This window comes from Cebus imitator, unplaced genomic scaffold, assembly GCF_001604975.1.
Source record: "Cebus imitator isolate Cc_AM_T3 unplaced genomic scaffold, Cebus_imitator-1.0 Scaffold51, whole genome shotgun sequence".
NCBI lineage: Eukaryota > Metazoa > Chordata > Mammalia > Primates > Cebidae > Cebus > Cebus imitator.
In genome coordinates this window covers 6,047,286-6,063,252 of record NW_016107366.1, presented here as the reverse complement: position 1 = coordinate 6,063,252, position 15,967 = coordinate 6,047,286, and the positions used below count along the sequence as shown (strand labels likewise).

Here is a 15,967-nt window from a genome sequence, read left to right as displayed (position 1 = left end):
TTTGAGGCACAGTCTCGCTCTGTTGCCAGGTTGGAGTGCAGTGGCACGATTTTGGCTCACTTCCTGGGTTCAAGCAATTCTCCTGCCTCAGCTTCCCAAGTAGCTGTGACTACAGGCATGTGCCACCATGCCCAGCTAATTTTTTTGTGTTTTTAGTAAAGGCAGGGATTCACCATGTTGGCCAGGATGGTCTGGATCTCCTGACCTCATGATCTGCCCGGCTCAGGCTCCCAAAGTGCTGGGATTACAGGCATGAGCCACCACGCCTGGCCCCAAAACATTTTTTATCACTTCAAAAAGAAACCCCATACCCATTAGTAGTGACTCCCATCTCCCCTCTCCCTACCCCCTGGCATCACATTAATCTTTTAGTAAGCTGACTTTTTTCTTCCTCATCTTTTATCTCTTGGACTCACATTTTTTCTTGCCCCATCCAATAACTGATGCTAGTCTTAATGATTGTCTTTGGACTTCTCTGCTCTAGCCTGACAACTTCATGTAGTTCAACAGTTTCAATCACTACTTCTAACTGATCCCTCATCTGTGTCTACCAGCGCAGCTCCAGTACAGAATTCAAGCCTAGGTTTCCATCTGCCTGCTTACTATCCCCATTTCAAATTCTAAACAAGTACCTTAAATACTCAAAATTAATGCCTAGTCCCCTCCTCTCTAACCCCCTTCTCCTACCTCCCCATTTTCTTCAGTACTTCTACTTCTCTCTTACCAATTTTCATTTCAGGATATAATGCCTCTTCTCTAAAGTCATCTCTCATTCCAACCCATATCTGTCAAAGGAAAACTCTTTTTTCTGAACTCCAAGAGCATTTTATCAGTGCCCCTCATGTGGCATGGGGCATGACTTTATGTTACATTATCTGTACATATATTAAACTGAAAACCCCTTGACGACAATCTTAATTCATTTCTCTTTTGCTCACAGTCAACATAGGCCAATAAACAAACAAATGTTGCTCAATAGATGGTAATTTATGCTGCTTAGGCTTCCAAGTTTACCTGTGTCCATACCAACATATTCTTTGCCAAACAGATATTAAAAGATTAAGAAAAACATCAAGACAACCAGATTTATAGGAAATAGATCTTTCCCCACAGACTAAATGATTCATGGTGGTTGGTTACAACATAATAAATCTCAAGAATTACTAAATGTGCCGACAACTACAGAGAAGGGAGGTACCCTGTTTCATTATTTAAGATTTCCAGGTTTGGCCGGGCGCGGTGGCTCTAGCCTGTGATCCCAGCACTTTGGGAGACCGAGGCGGGTGGATCACGAGGTCAAGAGATCGAGACCATCCTGGTCAACATGGTGAAACCCCGTCTCTGCTAAAAATACAAAAAATCAGCTGGGCATGGTGGCGCGTGCCTGTAATCCCAGCGACTCAGGAGGCTGGGGCAGGAGAATTGCCTGAACCCGGGAGGCGGAGGTTGCGGTGAGCCGAGATCGCGCCATTGCACTCCAGCCTGGGTAACAAGAGCGAAACTCCGTCTCAAAAAAAAAAAGATTTCCAGGTTTATACCTTTAAATCCTGTTTTAAAACTACCCCTGCAAGAACTGCCAGAGCAGGTGAATAGTCATGACAAATTCTTAAAATTTCCTGGGCCTCTGAGGACTAAATGAGCAACTACAATTTTTTTTCAAAAAACAGTGTAAGTAATCCAACTAAACATATCTGATGCCTACGGAAGTAAGAAAATCAGGGACAGGCAGGGTACAGTAGCTCACACCTATAATCCCAGCACTTCGGGAAGCTGAGGCGGGTGGATCACCTGGGGTCAGGAGTTTAATCAAGACCAGCCTGACCAACATGGTGAAACCCTGTCTCTATAAAAATTCAAAAATTAGCTGGGCATGTTGGCAGGCGCCTGTAATCCCAGCTACTCAGCAAGTGGAGGCAGGAGAATCCCTTGAACCCAAGAGGCCAGAGGTTGCAGTAAGCCAAGATCACACCATTGCACTCCAGCCTGGACGACAAGAGCAAAACTTCATCTCAAAAAAAAGAAAATGAAAGGAAAACCAGGGACATTTATTTCATAAACTGTAAGCAGAAAGAGTCTAATCTACCCTCTCTTTCAAAACCAAGTTTAATATCAAAATAGAAAAGACTAAACAATTCAAATATAAAGAAATAAATATTGTTTAAATGTTTATTTTCTGAAAGTTTGAGTTAAACATTCTCCTTTACAATTGCTTGTACTTAACTATTCTATTCATAAATTCTAAGTTAAAAAAAAAAAACAAAAAACATGAATGTGCATTAAAAAGCAGAGGAAGCTTAAATCCCTCTCTCTTCCAGGCTTCTGGTACTATAAAACCATGACACACCACTGGCACCTTGTGGCCAAACACTCGAATTGTAGGAGCAGTATTTTGAATTCTGTGAAATGTCTTCGAGTCCACTTTATAGTGCTATTAATGATAGGAAATAGATGGAGGCAAGATGAGATTATGTGTGCTAAGTCCAATCTATATGTCCAGTATTAAAAAGAAAAGAAGAGAATACAAAATTGAGTGCATTGCTCATAGAAGGGTATTATTCAATGAAAAATGAGTGTTATCTATATACTAGTGATTTTTTTTTTTTTTTGCCTTGCAATGAAACACGGTTTGAAAGACGCTATTTGATCCAAACATTTGAACTCCTATACCTGAGCATCCAGTGTGTCATGAAAAGTAATAACACATGATTAAAGATTGAAAGACACCCAATCTGAGCATCATTATTCTTGCTGCTTTTGTCTACTTAGACTGTCTCAAAAAACTACATACAAAACAACTACAATGACTCAAGATGCATCTTAAAGAACAATATGAATTACTTGGAATCCAGAGAAATACTACTTTGAGAAGCAGGTTCAAAAACAACACTGAAAGAAGCAACAGAACATTACTGAACAACAACAACAAAAATACTCTGCTAAGAATGGCCTCAAAATTCAAGATGTCATACAGAAGTAAAGGTTGAGTATCTCTTATTCAAAATGCTTGGGATCAGAAGTGTTTTGGATTTTGAAATATTTGCATTATTCTTACCAATCCAGCATCCCTAATCTAAAAATCTGAAATGCTCCAAGAATGTCATGTTGGTGTTCAAAAACTTTTGGATTCTGGAGGATTTCAGATTTCAGATTTTCAAATTAGGAATACTCTTGGAAATTCTAAAAAACTGGGGAAAAGGAAGTAGAATCAAAGAATTTCAGGAACAAAATAAACTAGAAAACTTGGTAAATCAACTTCTTTGAACCAAAAAAAAGAGACTTTCCAAGAAAAGTCTCTTGGAAAGAGACTGTGTTAGAATTTTCACTCAAGTCTTCTATGACTCAAAATTCCAAAATATTTTAAAATATGGCATTGCATTAAGAAAATATCTAGTGCAAAGAGACTGATAAGTTTACGACATTTAAGCTTGCAAGCTTAAAACTATATTAATCACATTTCATGAGAAGCCATTTTTAGAACCCTGATTTGAGAAATAGCTATTATAAACAAGTAGGATGTCCCAGTGGGGTATTCTGACATGTTTAACTGGATCCTGGCAGCACTAATCCTCTTTCCATGCAGACACTCAGCAAAGAGCCATTGTAAGATGATTGAGGTTTGCAATGATCTGTCCAAGCAAACACACCCAGAGAATCTCATATGAACACTCATACATTTGATTTGAAATTGCTACAAGCTTATAAGGATTAATATTATTTCATGGTGGGAAAGGTACACCAAAAATGTTCCATGCTGACATAAAAATGCTAGCTTATTTTTATGTGCCAAAATGCAAAGGCAACATTTAAATCAGGTAAAAAAAAAAAAGTTATAAAAAGTTTTAAAATTCTGTTGGCATAGACTTCTGCTTCCAGAAAGATGAAGCAGATTCTTTTCTCTATTTCTCCCATGAAGTTCACCTAAAAATCCTGGACATTACATAACAAACGTAAGGCCCTGAAAAGCGAATAAAAGAAAGACTGGCTAAGGACTTAAGGACCCAAGAAATGGCATTCAGTTCCTTGGGTTTTCTTTTTGCCTTATATATTCCAGTCTAAGTGTTGGAAATGCCAATGGACGCACAGCAAAAATACCCCAAGAATGCATTCTCAAGATGAAAAGGGGGCAAAGAACATTCTGGTTTGCTCACGATGGCCAGTCCCAAAAGTTAGGAAGCCTCTGGAAAGATTCAGGGAGAGTTTCAGGGAATCTTGGAGAGTTCACATATATTATCCCCAAATCTTAAAGCATACATACACCCTTAGTAACAGAAGGCATCAAATCTGAGATTATATTCCTTCTTAAAAGCTCCAGGTTTTCAAACACCACATGTTCTCACTCGTAAGTGGGTGTGGAACAATGAGCACACATGGACACAGGGAGGGGAACATTACCCACTGGGGTCTGTTGAGGGGTGGGGAGCTGGGGGAGAGATGGCAGTTGGTGCGGAGATTGGGGAGGGATAACATTAGGAGAAATACCTAATGTAGATGATGGCGGGAAGGGATGCAGCAAACCACCATGGCAAGTGTATACCTATGTAACAATCTTGCAAGATCTGCACATGTACCCCAGAACTTAAAGCAAAATTAAAAAAACAATACACACACACACACACACACACACACACACACACACACACAAAAGAACTCCAGGTTTTGTTGGGTTACAATTAGGTTAAGCAACAGTGCTAAAAATTGCATTCTGGAGTAATAGTGGATGTAATTTGGGCTAATCTTACTACTGGGAAAATTAGAAAAACCAGAGTAATAATAATAATAAAACACCTTTTGAAAGCATCCAAGAGTTTAAAAAAAAAAAAAATAGGAAAGAAATTATGGGCCAAGTCTGGAATGGAAGGAAACCCAGAACATTAAGCATGGCATTTGAAGCTGCTTTTCTCCTAGACCATCTGTCTTTCCAGAAAAGGCAACTGATAGTGCTCAATCCCACTGATCATCAGGGAAATACAAATTAAAACCACAATGAGACTCTACTACACATACACCAAAATAGATTAAAAATGTAAATGGCTGATGTCAAATGTCAGTAAGAATGTGGAGCAATGTGAACTTTGATATACTACTGGTAGGAATGTAAACTGCTAAAACCATTTTGGAAAAACTGATATCATCCACTAAAGTTGAATGTATATATGCCCTATGACTCAGCAATTCTATTCATAGGTATATATATCAAGTAGAAATCTGTGCATATATTCACCAAAAGACATATATAAGAATGTTCATAGCAGCATTATTCACAGTAGTCAAAAACTGGAAGCAGTCTAAATGTCCACCAACAGTAGATTGGATATATTGTGTTATATTTATATAACGGAATTATATTCAGCATGAAAATGAATGAACTACAGCTTCATGCAATATGAATGAATTCCATAAATATAAAGTTGAGTGAAAGAAGCCAGGAACAAACGGCATGATTCCATTTCAGTTTCAAAAACAGGAAAAACTTCAGATAGCCCTATTCAAAATAGCTATGGTGATTAAGATGGTAAATGGGGTAATGATTGAGAAGACAAGGGGTTTGGAAATATTTTATTTCTTGACCTATCTCAGGGATTGGCAAATTACAGCCATGCGTCAAATCTGACTTGCTGCCTGATTCTGTTTGGTCCACAAGCTAAAAATGGCCTTTACTTTTTAAATTTTTTTTTGAGACGGAGTCTCACTCTGTTGTCCAGAGTGCAGTTACTGGAGTGCAGTGGCAGATCCCAGCTCACTGCAACCTCCACCACCTGGACTCAAGTCATTCTCCTGTCTCAGCCTCCCGAGTAGCTGGGATTACAGGCACCCGCCACCATGCTAGCTAATTTTGTATTTTTAGTAGAGATGGGGTTTCACCATGTTAGCCAGGCTGATCTTGAACTCCCAGCCTCAGGTGACCCACCTTCCTGGGCCTCCCAAAGTGCTAGGATGGCAGGTGTGAGCCACAGCATAGGGTTTTTTACATTTTTAAATAATTGGGAAAAAATTTTAATATTTCATGTGAAAATTATGTGTCCAGAAATAAAGCTTTATTGAAACACAGCCATATTCATTTGTTTACATATTGTCTTAAGGTTACTTTTGTGTCACAACTGCAAAGCTGAGTAGCTGCAATAGAGATTATATGAACTACAAAGCCTATCATACAACAAACCTGGTCCTTTGCCGAAAAAAATTGTCCACCCTCTCTCTGCCTTAGTTTGGGCTGCTATATTAAAGTACCATAAACTGGGTAGCTTATAAATAACAGAAATTCGTTTCTCATCCTTCTGGAGGCTGGAAGTCCAAAATAAGGGTGCCAGCATGGTCAGTTCTAATGAGGGCTGTCTTCCAGGTTGCAGACTGCCTGCTTCTCATTGTATCCTCACATGGTAGAAAGAGAGCTACAGAACTCTCTGAGGTCTCTTTTATGAGGTCACTAACACCATTCATGAGAAGTCCATCTCATGAATGGAGGATTCATTCCCTAATACTATCACACTGGGGATTACGATCTCAACATATGAATATTCAGATACACAAATATTTGGTCCACCACCCTAAATAGTGATTATATGGATATGTTTACTCTGTGATAATTTTGGGAGGTCAGATATTTCAACTGTGATTTATACACTTCCAATTCTTTGAAATGTATATGCATACATATACATTTTACAAAGTTTTTAAAAACTTGCATTCTTAGGCCATTGGTTTAAAAAAAAAGACCTGAAATTGAATATATGTCTAACAAACTAAAGAAAGGAGAGAGGTCCTTACAGACATAACTCTTTATACTTGTTCCTCTAGCCTCTCAGGTTTTGGAGTTTTGTTTTTGTGGGAGTTGTACAAATTTTGATGGGCTTGATTTCAGATACATGGATGACTGAAGTCAGTTACATGATCACTGATAACCGCTTTCATTAAAGACAACATAACTGCTTTACAAAAAAAACAGAGAAATCTTTTAGTGCCAAAGGATTATTCATTGTATACAAATAATTCCAACTAAAATCAGCAAAGCATTGCTCCTAAAGCAGCGGTCCCCAACCTTTTTGGCACCAAAGACCGGTTTCATGGAAGACAATTTTTCCACCAATTGGGGTGGGGGAATAGTTTGATTTTGGGATCAAACTATTCCACCTCAGATCATCAGGCATTAGTTAGATTCTCATAAGGAACATGCAACCTAGATCCCTCCATGTGCAGTTCACAACAGGGTTCACACTCATAACAATCTAACGCTGCTGCTAATCTGACAGGAGGCAGAGCTCAGGCCATAATGCTCTCTCACTGGGCAGCCCTGTTCTAGCAGGCCATGGACTGGTACTGGTCTGCCGCCCAGGGACTGAGGACCCTTGTTCTAAAGGACATCCACATAAACAGAATCCTCAACCAACAGCTGGGCATCAGAATCACCTGAAAGGCATTTGCAAACTCATTTTCAAGGCTGTAGTGAACTACTGCTATTAGTGAAAATATAACAAAGGGGTTCTGGGAGAGCAAAGGTAAAGAATCACTGGCTTATATTACAGAAATAGCTATGATATAGTTATATTCACTATTTGATTCTTACAACTGATAACTGTTAACATAGTAAGACAGGTGGAGGAAGCTCGTGATTTCGGACATTTAAAGTAATAATACACAGTAGAAAGCCCATACCTCTCCATTTTCAAATGTTATTTCTCGGACAAGAGGAACACATTTATCTTGAATCCAATTGTAAGTCACATCAAAATTTGTCATAGCTCCCAAGTACACCATATCCGGAGCAGAATGCTATTACAAAACAGGAAAAAAAAATTAACCTGTGCTGGCAAAAGTACATTGTATTTATTTTTCTTTAAAGCAGGTCTCACTCTGTCACCCAGGCTGGAGTAGTGACACGATCATGTCTCACTGCAGCCGTGACCTCCCAGCCTCAAGCAATTCTCCTACCTCAGCCTCCAGAGTAGCTGGGACTACAAGTGTGTGCCACTACGCCAAGCTAATTATTTTATTTTATGCAGAGATGGGGTCTTGTTATGTTGCTCAGGCTAAAAAGTACATTCTTAAAACCATCCATGAACCCAGAAAATCTACTGGTGATACAGAAGAATCATAAATCATAGAACTTCCAAGAAAGCGAATCATAGGTGGTAAAAGGCAGATAATTCTGTGATTACCAGGGAGATAAAAATCCAACCTGTGACACCCAAGCCTATTGCTTTTCCTTGGATATAGGTCAATTAACTCTTTATCAGTATCTTCATCAAAGGCAGGAAGGCAGTTGCAACGAAGAATTCTCCAAATGAATTAATTTAGCTACTCCTTAGAGCTGAAAAATTCTTCTTTTAGAAGAAACTATGAATAGTGAAAAGGCCTTGAAAAATGCAAGATGCTATATGAATGTAAGGCAAGACTTATTACTTTTATTACCTACATATCTTGTTCCACATTAACTCAAAATCATTATGAAGTGTCTCAAATGATAACAATAATAGCTAATATTATTGAGTAAACTTAATGTGTCTAAGCATGGTTGTAAGCATTTTACATGTGTTGATTCATTTAATCCTCCCAGCATCCCTATAAAGCAGGTACTATTACTATCATCCCACTTTTACTAATTAGGAAAGTGAAGCACAGGGAAGTGAAGAAACTTTCCCAGAGTAACATACCTAAGAAGGTGGCACATTTGATGTTCAAATCCAGTCTGATGCCACCAGAACCCATCCTCTGAACAACCACACTACATTGGGAGATATGTACTGGATTGACAATCTAGAGATGATGATACTAAGGTAAGCTACTTAAAGAAATGCACTTGCAAAAAATATAGGCAAACACCTAGGTGAATTCAAAGTAGGATATTTTCTAAGCAAGAAATTCATTTATCTGACTGCATAAAAATTCAAAATCTCAGTGTCAAAACCCCATAAACATTCAAATGAAAACTACTAATTAAAAAAAATCTATAAATTTCCATTTTTTTTGTATGTAAAAAAAATTGCAATGGCAGACCCTTGGTGAATTTGGGATAACACATACTATGACTTTTGCCTCTTATTTATGGCTACCATCACCTGGTAGGGCCTAAGGAGCTCCTTAAAACTTCTTACCCCACAGGTTCAAAACAACCTAGCTATTCCTTATTATCTGGAAGGTACCTAGTAAATTTATACCCCAGAAGATCTGGGAGTTTGGCTTGTACAATATAGGTACAAGTGATGATCACGGACAACTGGAGCATTTTTAAAATTTGGCTCCCAAACTGAATACCAGAAAGGTAGAAAAGGCCTGAGAGTCAGGGGATCCCTATACCAGCTCTGCCACTCTAATGCCTGTGTGACTTTAGACTTCTGTGGTCCCATCTTCATTCTGAAGGGTTTAGATTAGCATAAGATGATGCTTCAAAGGTACTTTCAATTCTAAAGTTCTATGATTCTGTGAACATTAACACATTTAAAACATGTTATACATGTATTTAAATTATATCTTATCATACACATTAAGAAATAGCAACTTACCCCTGGTGGTTTGTAGATTATGTTGTCTCCACTGTATCTTTCTGGCTTTGAAACATCCCTATAGGAAAGGAGAAATAGTAATAAATCTGAATGACAGAATTTTGCAATGTATGAATTACAGACAAATATATACTTATCAATAATCTTTCCTATTGTAAGACTATGCAATACGAAGAAAAGCAAACATTTAAAGAAAATCTTTAAAATGAGGCAGACTTTTTAAAGGAAAATGTTAGTTAGTTGTTTTTGTGTTCTGTATCAGTTTAGATTGGGAGTTTTAGCACTAAAAGTTTGTTTTTGACCCCAGGCTGTTTTCTAGCAACTAAAAATCAAGATCATTGGTTTGGTCACATGGAAAAAAAAAAAAAAAAAAAAAAAAAAAAAAAAAAAAAGGAAATAACCCACATCACTCAAATATAGTTCCATAAGTTGCTCAGGCTAAAAAGTACATTCTTAAAACCATCCATGAACCCAGAAAATCTACTGGTGATACAAAAGAATCATAAATAATAGATAATTTTTTACATAAATCAAGTAATTTTTTGTTTATTTGTCAATTGTTATTTCCTAAACCTAGTACAGTATCTGGCACATAACAGCTGCTCAATAAACATTTTTAGAATGACTACTACAACAGATTATTTTTGTAATCAATTATTTTTAGATTAATTGAACACTAATTTATCTCCAGTTTGTAACTAGAGTAGTCCAGGAGATAGGGGGAAGGGGTGCTAACCTAGATTGATGACAGAAACAGAAAGAATATGTTCCATTAATTAATTCATTCATTCATTAACTATTTACTATGTGTTTCCTTTGTACCAGGTATGGTGTTGGCATTGAGTAAACAGGAGTGAACAAAACTAACAAAACTCTCTCTCTCATGGAGTTTACATTTTGGTGAGTAAAGACAGACTAAGAAGTAGATATATTTATCTTGGGTGGTTACAAAAAAGTACTATGAAGAAAAAGTGGAATAAGTAGATAAAGAATGACAAATTAAATGATGGTAGTGCTACTTTATATAAGGTTATCAGGCAAGGACTTTCTGATGAGATGACACCTGGGAGAAGCACTTCCAGATACAGGAACAGTAAGGTCAAAGGCTCTGGTGCAGAAGTGTGTTTGCAGCATTTAATAAATATGGGTTGAGCGCAGTGGCTCATGCCTGTAATCCCAGCAGTTTTAGAGGCAGATACAGGAGGATCACTTGAGGCCAGGAGTTCAAGACCATCCTGGGCAACACAGTGAGACCTCTTTGCTTAAAAAACAAAAAACTGATAATGCACACAATACAATATACAAACAAAATCTTTAAAAAGCATTAGAGCAAGGACAAACAATAAAGGTCAAAAAATGGAGAGGATATGCTGTGCCACAAATCTGGGCTCTACTCAAGATGGCAACTACAATTGAGCCTAACAGTCATGACCCAATGAAAAGAGAAATAATACTGCATGGAAGTCAAAGGATGGTTGAGATAACCTCCAATGAGGAGAGAGGGTCAAGAACAGAACCACAAAAATGACTGCATCTTGAGAAAAAAAAAAAGAGATAAAGTCAGAGAATTCAGACAGGAAAGGAGCAAACAAGGGGTTCAAATGTAAGTGTTGACACAGCAAAAAATGGAAAAGGTAGTTGATTATCATACCCTTCAGAGGAATTGAAAAGTATTAAGATGTTTAAAAGGCCACTTGATTTGGTAATTAAGAAGTCATTTTGTGACTGTGTAGAGACAAGTTTCATTAGAGCAACGGAGGGTGAAAGTCAGCTTCCAAAAGGTTAAGGTTTTTTACTGATTAGAGTTTGAGAAAATCAAAGTAGCCAGGCATAAACTAATCTTTGGGGAAAAAAAAGAATTGAAAGAAAAATGAGATTATAGCTTAAGAGATAGAAGAAGCAGGTCAGAAAAGAAAGAAACATGTTATCAGAAAAGGAAAGCAGTTCGTGAAAAGGGTCAGGTTGAAAACATAAGAAAGCAGGAACAACTGATGTATCAAAGCTCCAGAGGAGTTTGAAAGGACAGTTACAAGGACACCAGTGAAGAGGTTAGACTTAGAAAGAATTGTTCCTCTGAGACAGGGAAGGTGTAAGAAAATGTGGTGGAGAAACGGAGATGAATGAAGACGATAAAACTCATGCATAACAAGAAAAACAGTATGTTGTTTCAGTGTGGTAACCCCACAGATTAGCATATTGCCTGACAAAGGATAAGTGTTAAGAAATTAGTTGAATAAAAGTATGAATGAGTTAATGGTTAACGTGTCCAATTTTTCCCTCTTACCCACATTCTGAAATAGATAATACTATAGAAAGAACAGACTTTTAAACCCTTAAAAAGAATTCAGAGACAGGTATAAAGACCGCTTGGTTATTTTAAAAGGACAGAGAGTATAATCCTAGCACTTTAGGAGGCCGAGGCAGGCGGACTGCCTGAGCTCAGGAGTTCAAGACCAGCCTGGGCAACACGGTGAAACCCCGTCTCTACTAAAAATAAAAAAATTGGCTGGGTGTGGTGGCGCATGCCTGTAGTCCCAACTACTCGGGAGGATGAGGCAGGAGAATCGCTTGTTGCCCAGAATCCAAAAAAAAAAAAAAAAAAAGGACGGAGATCATCTTTGGAGAGATCATCTTCAGAAAATGACCAAATACAACAGGAATTTAACATGTCAGCCAAACCAACCCATTAACACACTTTTAAGATACTTACCCAAATGCAGAAAGAAAGGCACAGTCATCATGCAAAATATTCGCTACTCGTTCAAAAACTCTGTAGTTGTCCGAGTCCTTTTGCTCAAAATATCCAATGATATTTCTTTTGCTCCGCTGTAAAAGAAAGTATCTAATTTTGCAAACATATAGTTTCATAAACATGTTATTTCATTTACCCCTTATCTTAGTACCTAAATAGATCAAATTATTGTTCAAATGAAGTATGACTATAAATGCATAGTTTTTATTTTATTTTTTTGTTTTGTTTCTTTGGCTATTTAGTTTTCAAAACCTAGTCCAAAACGATTAAAGATTATATTGGGTTGAAAACAATCTTAACTGTAATAAATATAATTATAAATATTTCCTTCTTGCATTTTAAATTTTTAAGAAATAGAGAACTAGTTGATTAGTGACAATCTTTTCCTAAGTAAGAATACTAATTCTAAAATGTGTTAAAACAATGTATAAATCATAACTTGTGACTCTCAGAGAGACTTCTCCATGGCCCTCTCACACTCCTACCCATCTTACTGGGTATACTAAAAAAAGGCGAGACCCTGACTAACTACTCTCTATCCAGGCCATTTCTCAGAGTTGTGCTTGCAGCAAGCAACACTGAGATATGAGGTAATGCCTTCTGACAGGACAAACAGCAGGGTTACTGCTTGCTCTGAAACAGTGAGATCCCTAAACCCAGTGTCTCTCTCCTGTGACATTACCTGCATGTGCAGTGGGTTATGTGTTGCCTCCATAGGATGTGGAAGGCAAGGAAACAAATGCAAACATGCTCACACTGCTTGCTGTGATGTGGGTAATAAAGTCTTTTGTCTCTGATCCAGGAGTCTCATGTCTTCTAATAGAATCCATGTAATGGTAATCGGTTCGCTTAGCTTGCAAGTAGGGTAAAATCAAATCTCAAACCTGACACTGCTGATTGATGACTGTGTTAGTCACCAATGACAGTGATAATTAGTAACCAACACAATTGTTTTTGCTTTTGTTGTTGCTTGTTATCTTTAAAACACTACCTAGTGTACAAAGAAAGGAGTGTGCTAAACTTATTATTAAGAAGCTATTTTAGAGGACATTAAAATTTTAGAAAGAGCTAATACAAGAGTGATTACAGGAGATACCTTGAAGGTCTCCACAAGAAAAATACAGAAGCTGTGGTTGTATATGCTTGACTTTAACTTCCATTTCTTTATAATTGAGGCTTTCCTTTGTGCTCAATTAATTCAAATTAATACAACTTTACTGTATGCAGTATCTTTTATCCAGAAGTTCAGTATAACATAAGCATTTCTCTTGAGATTAATTCAAAAACATTCAACTCATTATGTATGTCAAATCCATTAAAATAAACTATAGGAGAATGTCCAGATTTTTTGTTTGCATTAGAATGTTTACATTAATTAATCAGGCAATGTTCATTTAATCTAGCAAAAGTTACAACTTACATCAAGAGTGGTGATTTCTGCTAAGTCCCGAATTTCTTGAATGGGGTCACTTTTTTGTTGCCTGATGTAATCTGCCAGTGCTTTCACTGATCGCTGACCTCTATATTCTCTCTTCATCATCATCCCATTACGAAACAATTTGAGGGTTGGGTATTTGCTTATCCTGTATCTCTGGGCTATGTCAGCTAAAAGAATGAAAAAAGTTATTTACCTTCATATATAGTCCAGGTGAGCCCATTAGCCTAACAGCCAAAAAATCTTACAATTGCTTAGTGAGAACTTTTTGTTTCAAGTCATTGTTTTTCAATGAGAGAGAGAAAAAAATAATAATAATCATGACTTGAGTTTAAATTAGTTAAGAGACCAGAGTCTGGACTGGGTTTAAATCCTAATTTGTGACTTACTGGCCATGTGAACATGTAAATTGCATAAACTCTCCATGCCTTCGTTTCTCATCTATTACATAAGAATAATCATTTCTACCACATAAGATTGTCTTAAGCATTAAATTAAGTAATACAACACATGCCACAGTAAGCATGGCACATGAATAATGACTATAAAAAGCAGCAATAATAATAATGCCTTATGGGGTTCAACAGACATTAAAATACATGACAGCAGCATATGAACTGGGGAGGGGAGGTAAGCAGAAGATGAATTACATTCTAAAGTCTTTGCATGGTCCAGGAAGAGACAGGCAAAAGTACTTACAATATTTTGATAAGTCAAGGTTGTACTTTATTCTCTCTAGTATAAGCAATCAAAAATACTAAAAGCATATTAGAGGTTAAAATGGAATATGAGCTATCAGAAGGGAGGCTGGAGAAAAGATTATATAACATTCTGGCAAACTAACTAAGTCTAAATAACACTTTGGCATACTCTATGTGGATTTATAAAGTAGAAATCATGATTGATTACTAAAATTATTTAAACAGAAGACAAATATGAATAAACAATGGAAACAACTGGTCATATTGAGATTGAGAAGAATGCTTTATTCCTCAAATCATAGAAATCTGAAATAAGACATTTTAATTTATACATAATTAACACAGACAATAATCTGCTTTAGGAGTTGGTACTTCCTTGAAGCAGATGAATAATAGATACATATCAACTATAAGCCCTTTTTCAACCTGATAAATTACAAGGAGAGACTATGTCTTTGGGGTGTTATAAAGATGATGGTTCCTATTACCTGAGCAAGGATTTAATGAGATTAAATTGGTACTACATATTGAGAAATGAGAGAATGGTACCATAAACAAGTAGCAGCCTTTTAAACAAAATAGAGACACCTGAAATAAGGCAAAAAGACTTGTGGTTGTCCTACTTACAATGATGAATAACCTGAGAAATCATTTAAAAAGAAACCTTGATTTTTTTTTTCTTTAAGGCAAGGTCTTGCTCTGTCAGCCAGGCTGGAGTGCAACAGCACCAATCAGAGCTCACTGCAGCCTTAACTTCCTGGACTTAAGCAATCCTCCCACTTCAGCCTCCAGAGTAGCTCAGGCAACATGTGCATGCCACCACGCCTGGCTAATCTTAAATTTTTTTTTTTTTTTTTTTTTTTTTTTTTTGTTGAGATGAGATCTCACTATGTTGCCCAGGTCAGTCATGAATTCCTGAACTCAACCTATCCTCCTGTCTCAGCCTCCCAAAGCTGGGATTACAGCTGTGAGCCACTGTGTCTAGCCATAAAATGAATTTTGGCATGATGTATAAACAAAAAGTTTTTTAAAAATTAGATCAAATAGCTCTACTGGCCAACACTACAGGTTGTAGCCTTGAGAATGGAAAATGCCTTTTTAAAAGTTACTATTTTGGCTGAGCCCAGAGGCTCATGCCTGTACTCCCAGCACTTTGTAAGGTGGAGGCAAGTGGATCACTTGAGGTCAGGAGTTTATGAAACCAGCCTGGCCAACATGGCAAGACCATGTCTCTACTAAAAATACAAAAATGAGCCAGGTCTGGTGCACATGCCTGTAATCCCAGCTATACCTGGTGGCTGAGGCATAAGAATCTCTTGAACCTGGGAGGCGGAGGTGCAGTGAACCAAGATTGTGCCACTACACTCTAGCCTGGGTGACAGAGTAAGACCCTGCCTCAAAAAAATAAATAAATAAATAAATAAATAAATTACTATTTCTCCAAATGTCCATCAATAGTAGACTGGCTGAATAAAGGATGGTACCCATAAAATGAAGTACTAGGCTGTAATATAAAAGAATAAAAAACATCTCTGTATGCTGCTAAGGAGCAATCTTCAAGATATACTTAAGTTAAAAAAAA

General features: G+C 37.2%; 1 protein-coding gene and 1 long non-coding RNA gene across 2 annotated transcripts in view; one reads left to right on the top strand and one right to left on the bottom strand.

Annotated features, from left to right (window-relative positions):
* The window catches only part of ERP44 (endoplasmic reticulum protein 44), a 91,668-nt gene that overhangs the window by 18,593 nt on the left and 57,108 nt on the right, over positions 1-15,967 (bottom strand). The window contains exons 5-8 of the mRNA XM_017527803.2: positions 13,670-13,854; positions 12,208-12,323; positions 9,498-9,555; positions 7,651-7,767 (exon numbers count right to left, since the gene is read on the bottom strand). Coding sequence (XP_017383292.1) covers positions 7,651-7,767; positions 9,498-9,555; positions 12,208-12,323; positions 13,670-13,854 — 476 coding nt within the window. The remainder of the gene's footprint in view (positions 1-7,650; positions 7,768-9,497; positions 9,556-12,207; positions 12,324-13,669; positions 13,855-15,967) is intronic.
* Positions 7,939-15,967, top strand: part of LOC119471124 — a 10,817-nt gene continuing 2,788 nt past the window's right edge. Inside the window, exons 1-2 of the long non-coding RNA XR_005200122.1 lie at positions 7,939-8,771; positions 10,323-10,397. This is a non-coding gene — a long non-coding RNA (uncharacterized LOC119471124). The remainder of the gene's footprint in view (positions 8,772-10,322; positions 10,398-15,967) is intronic.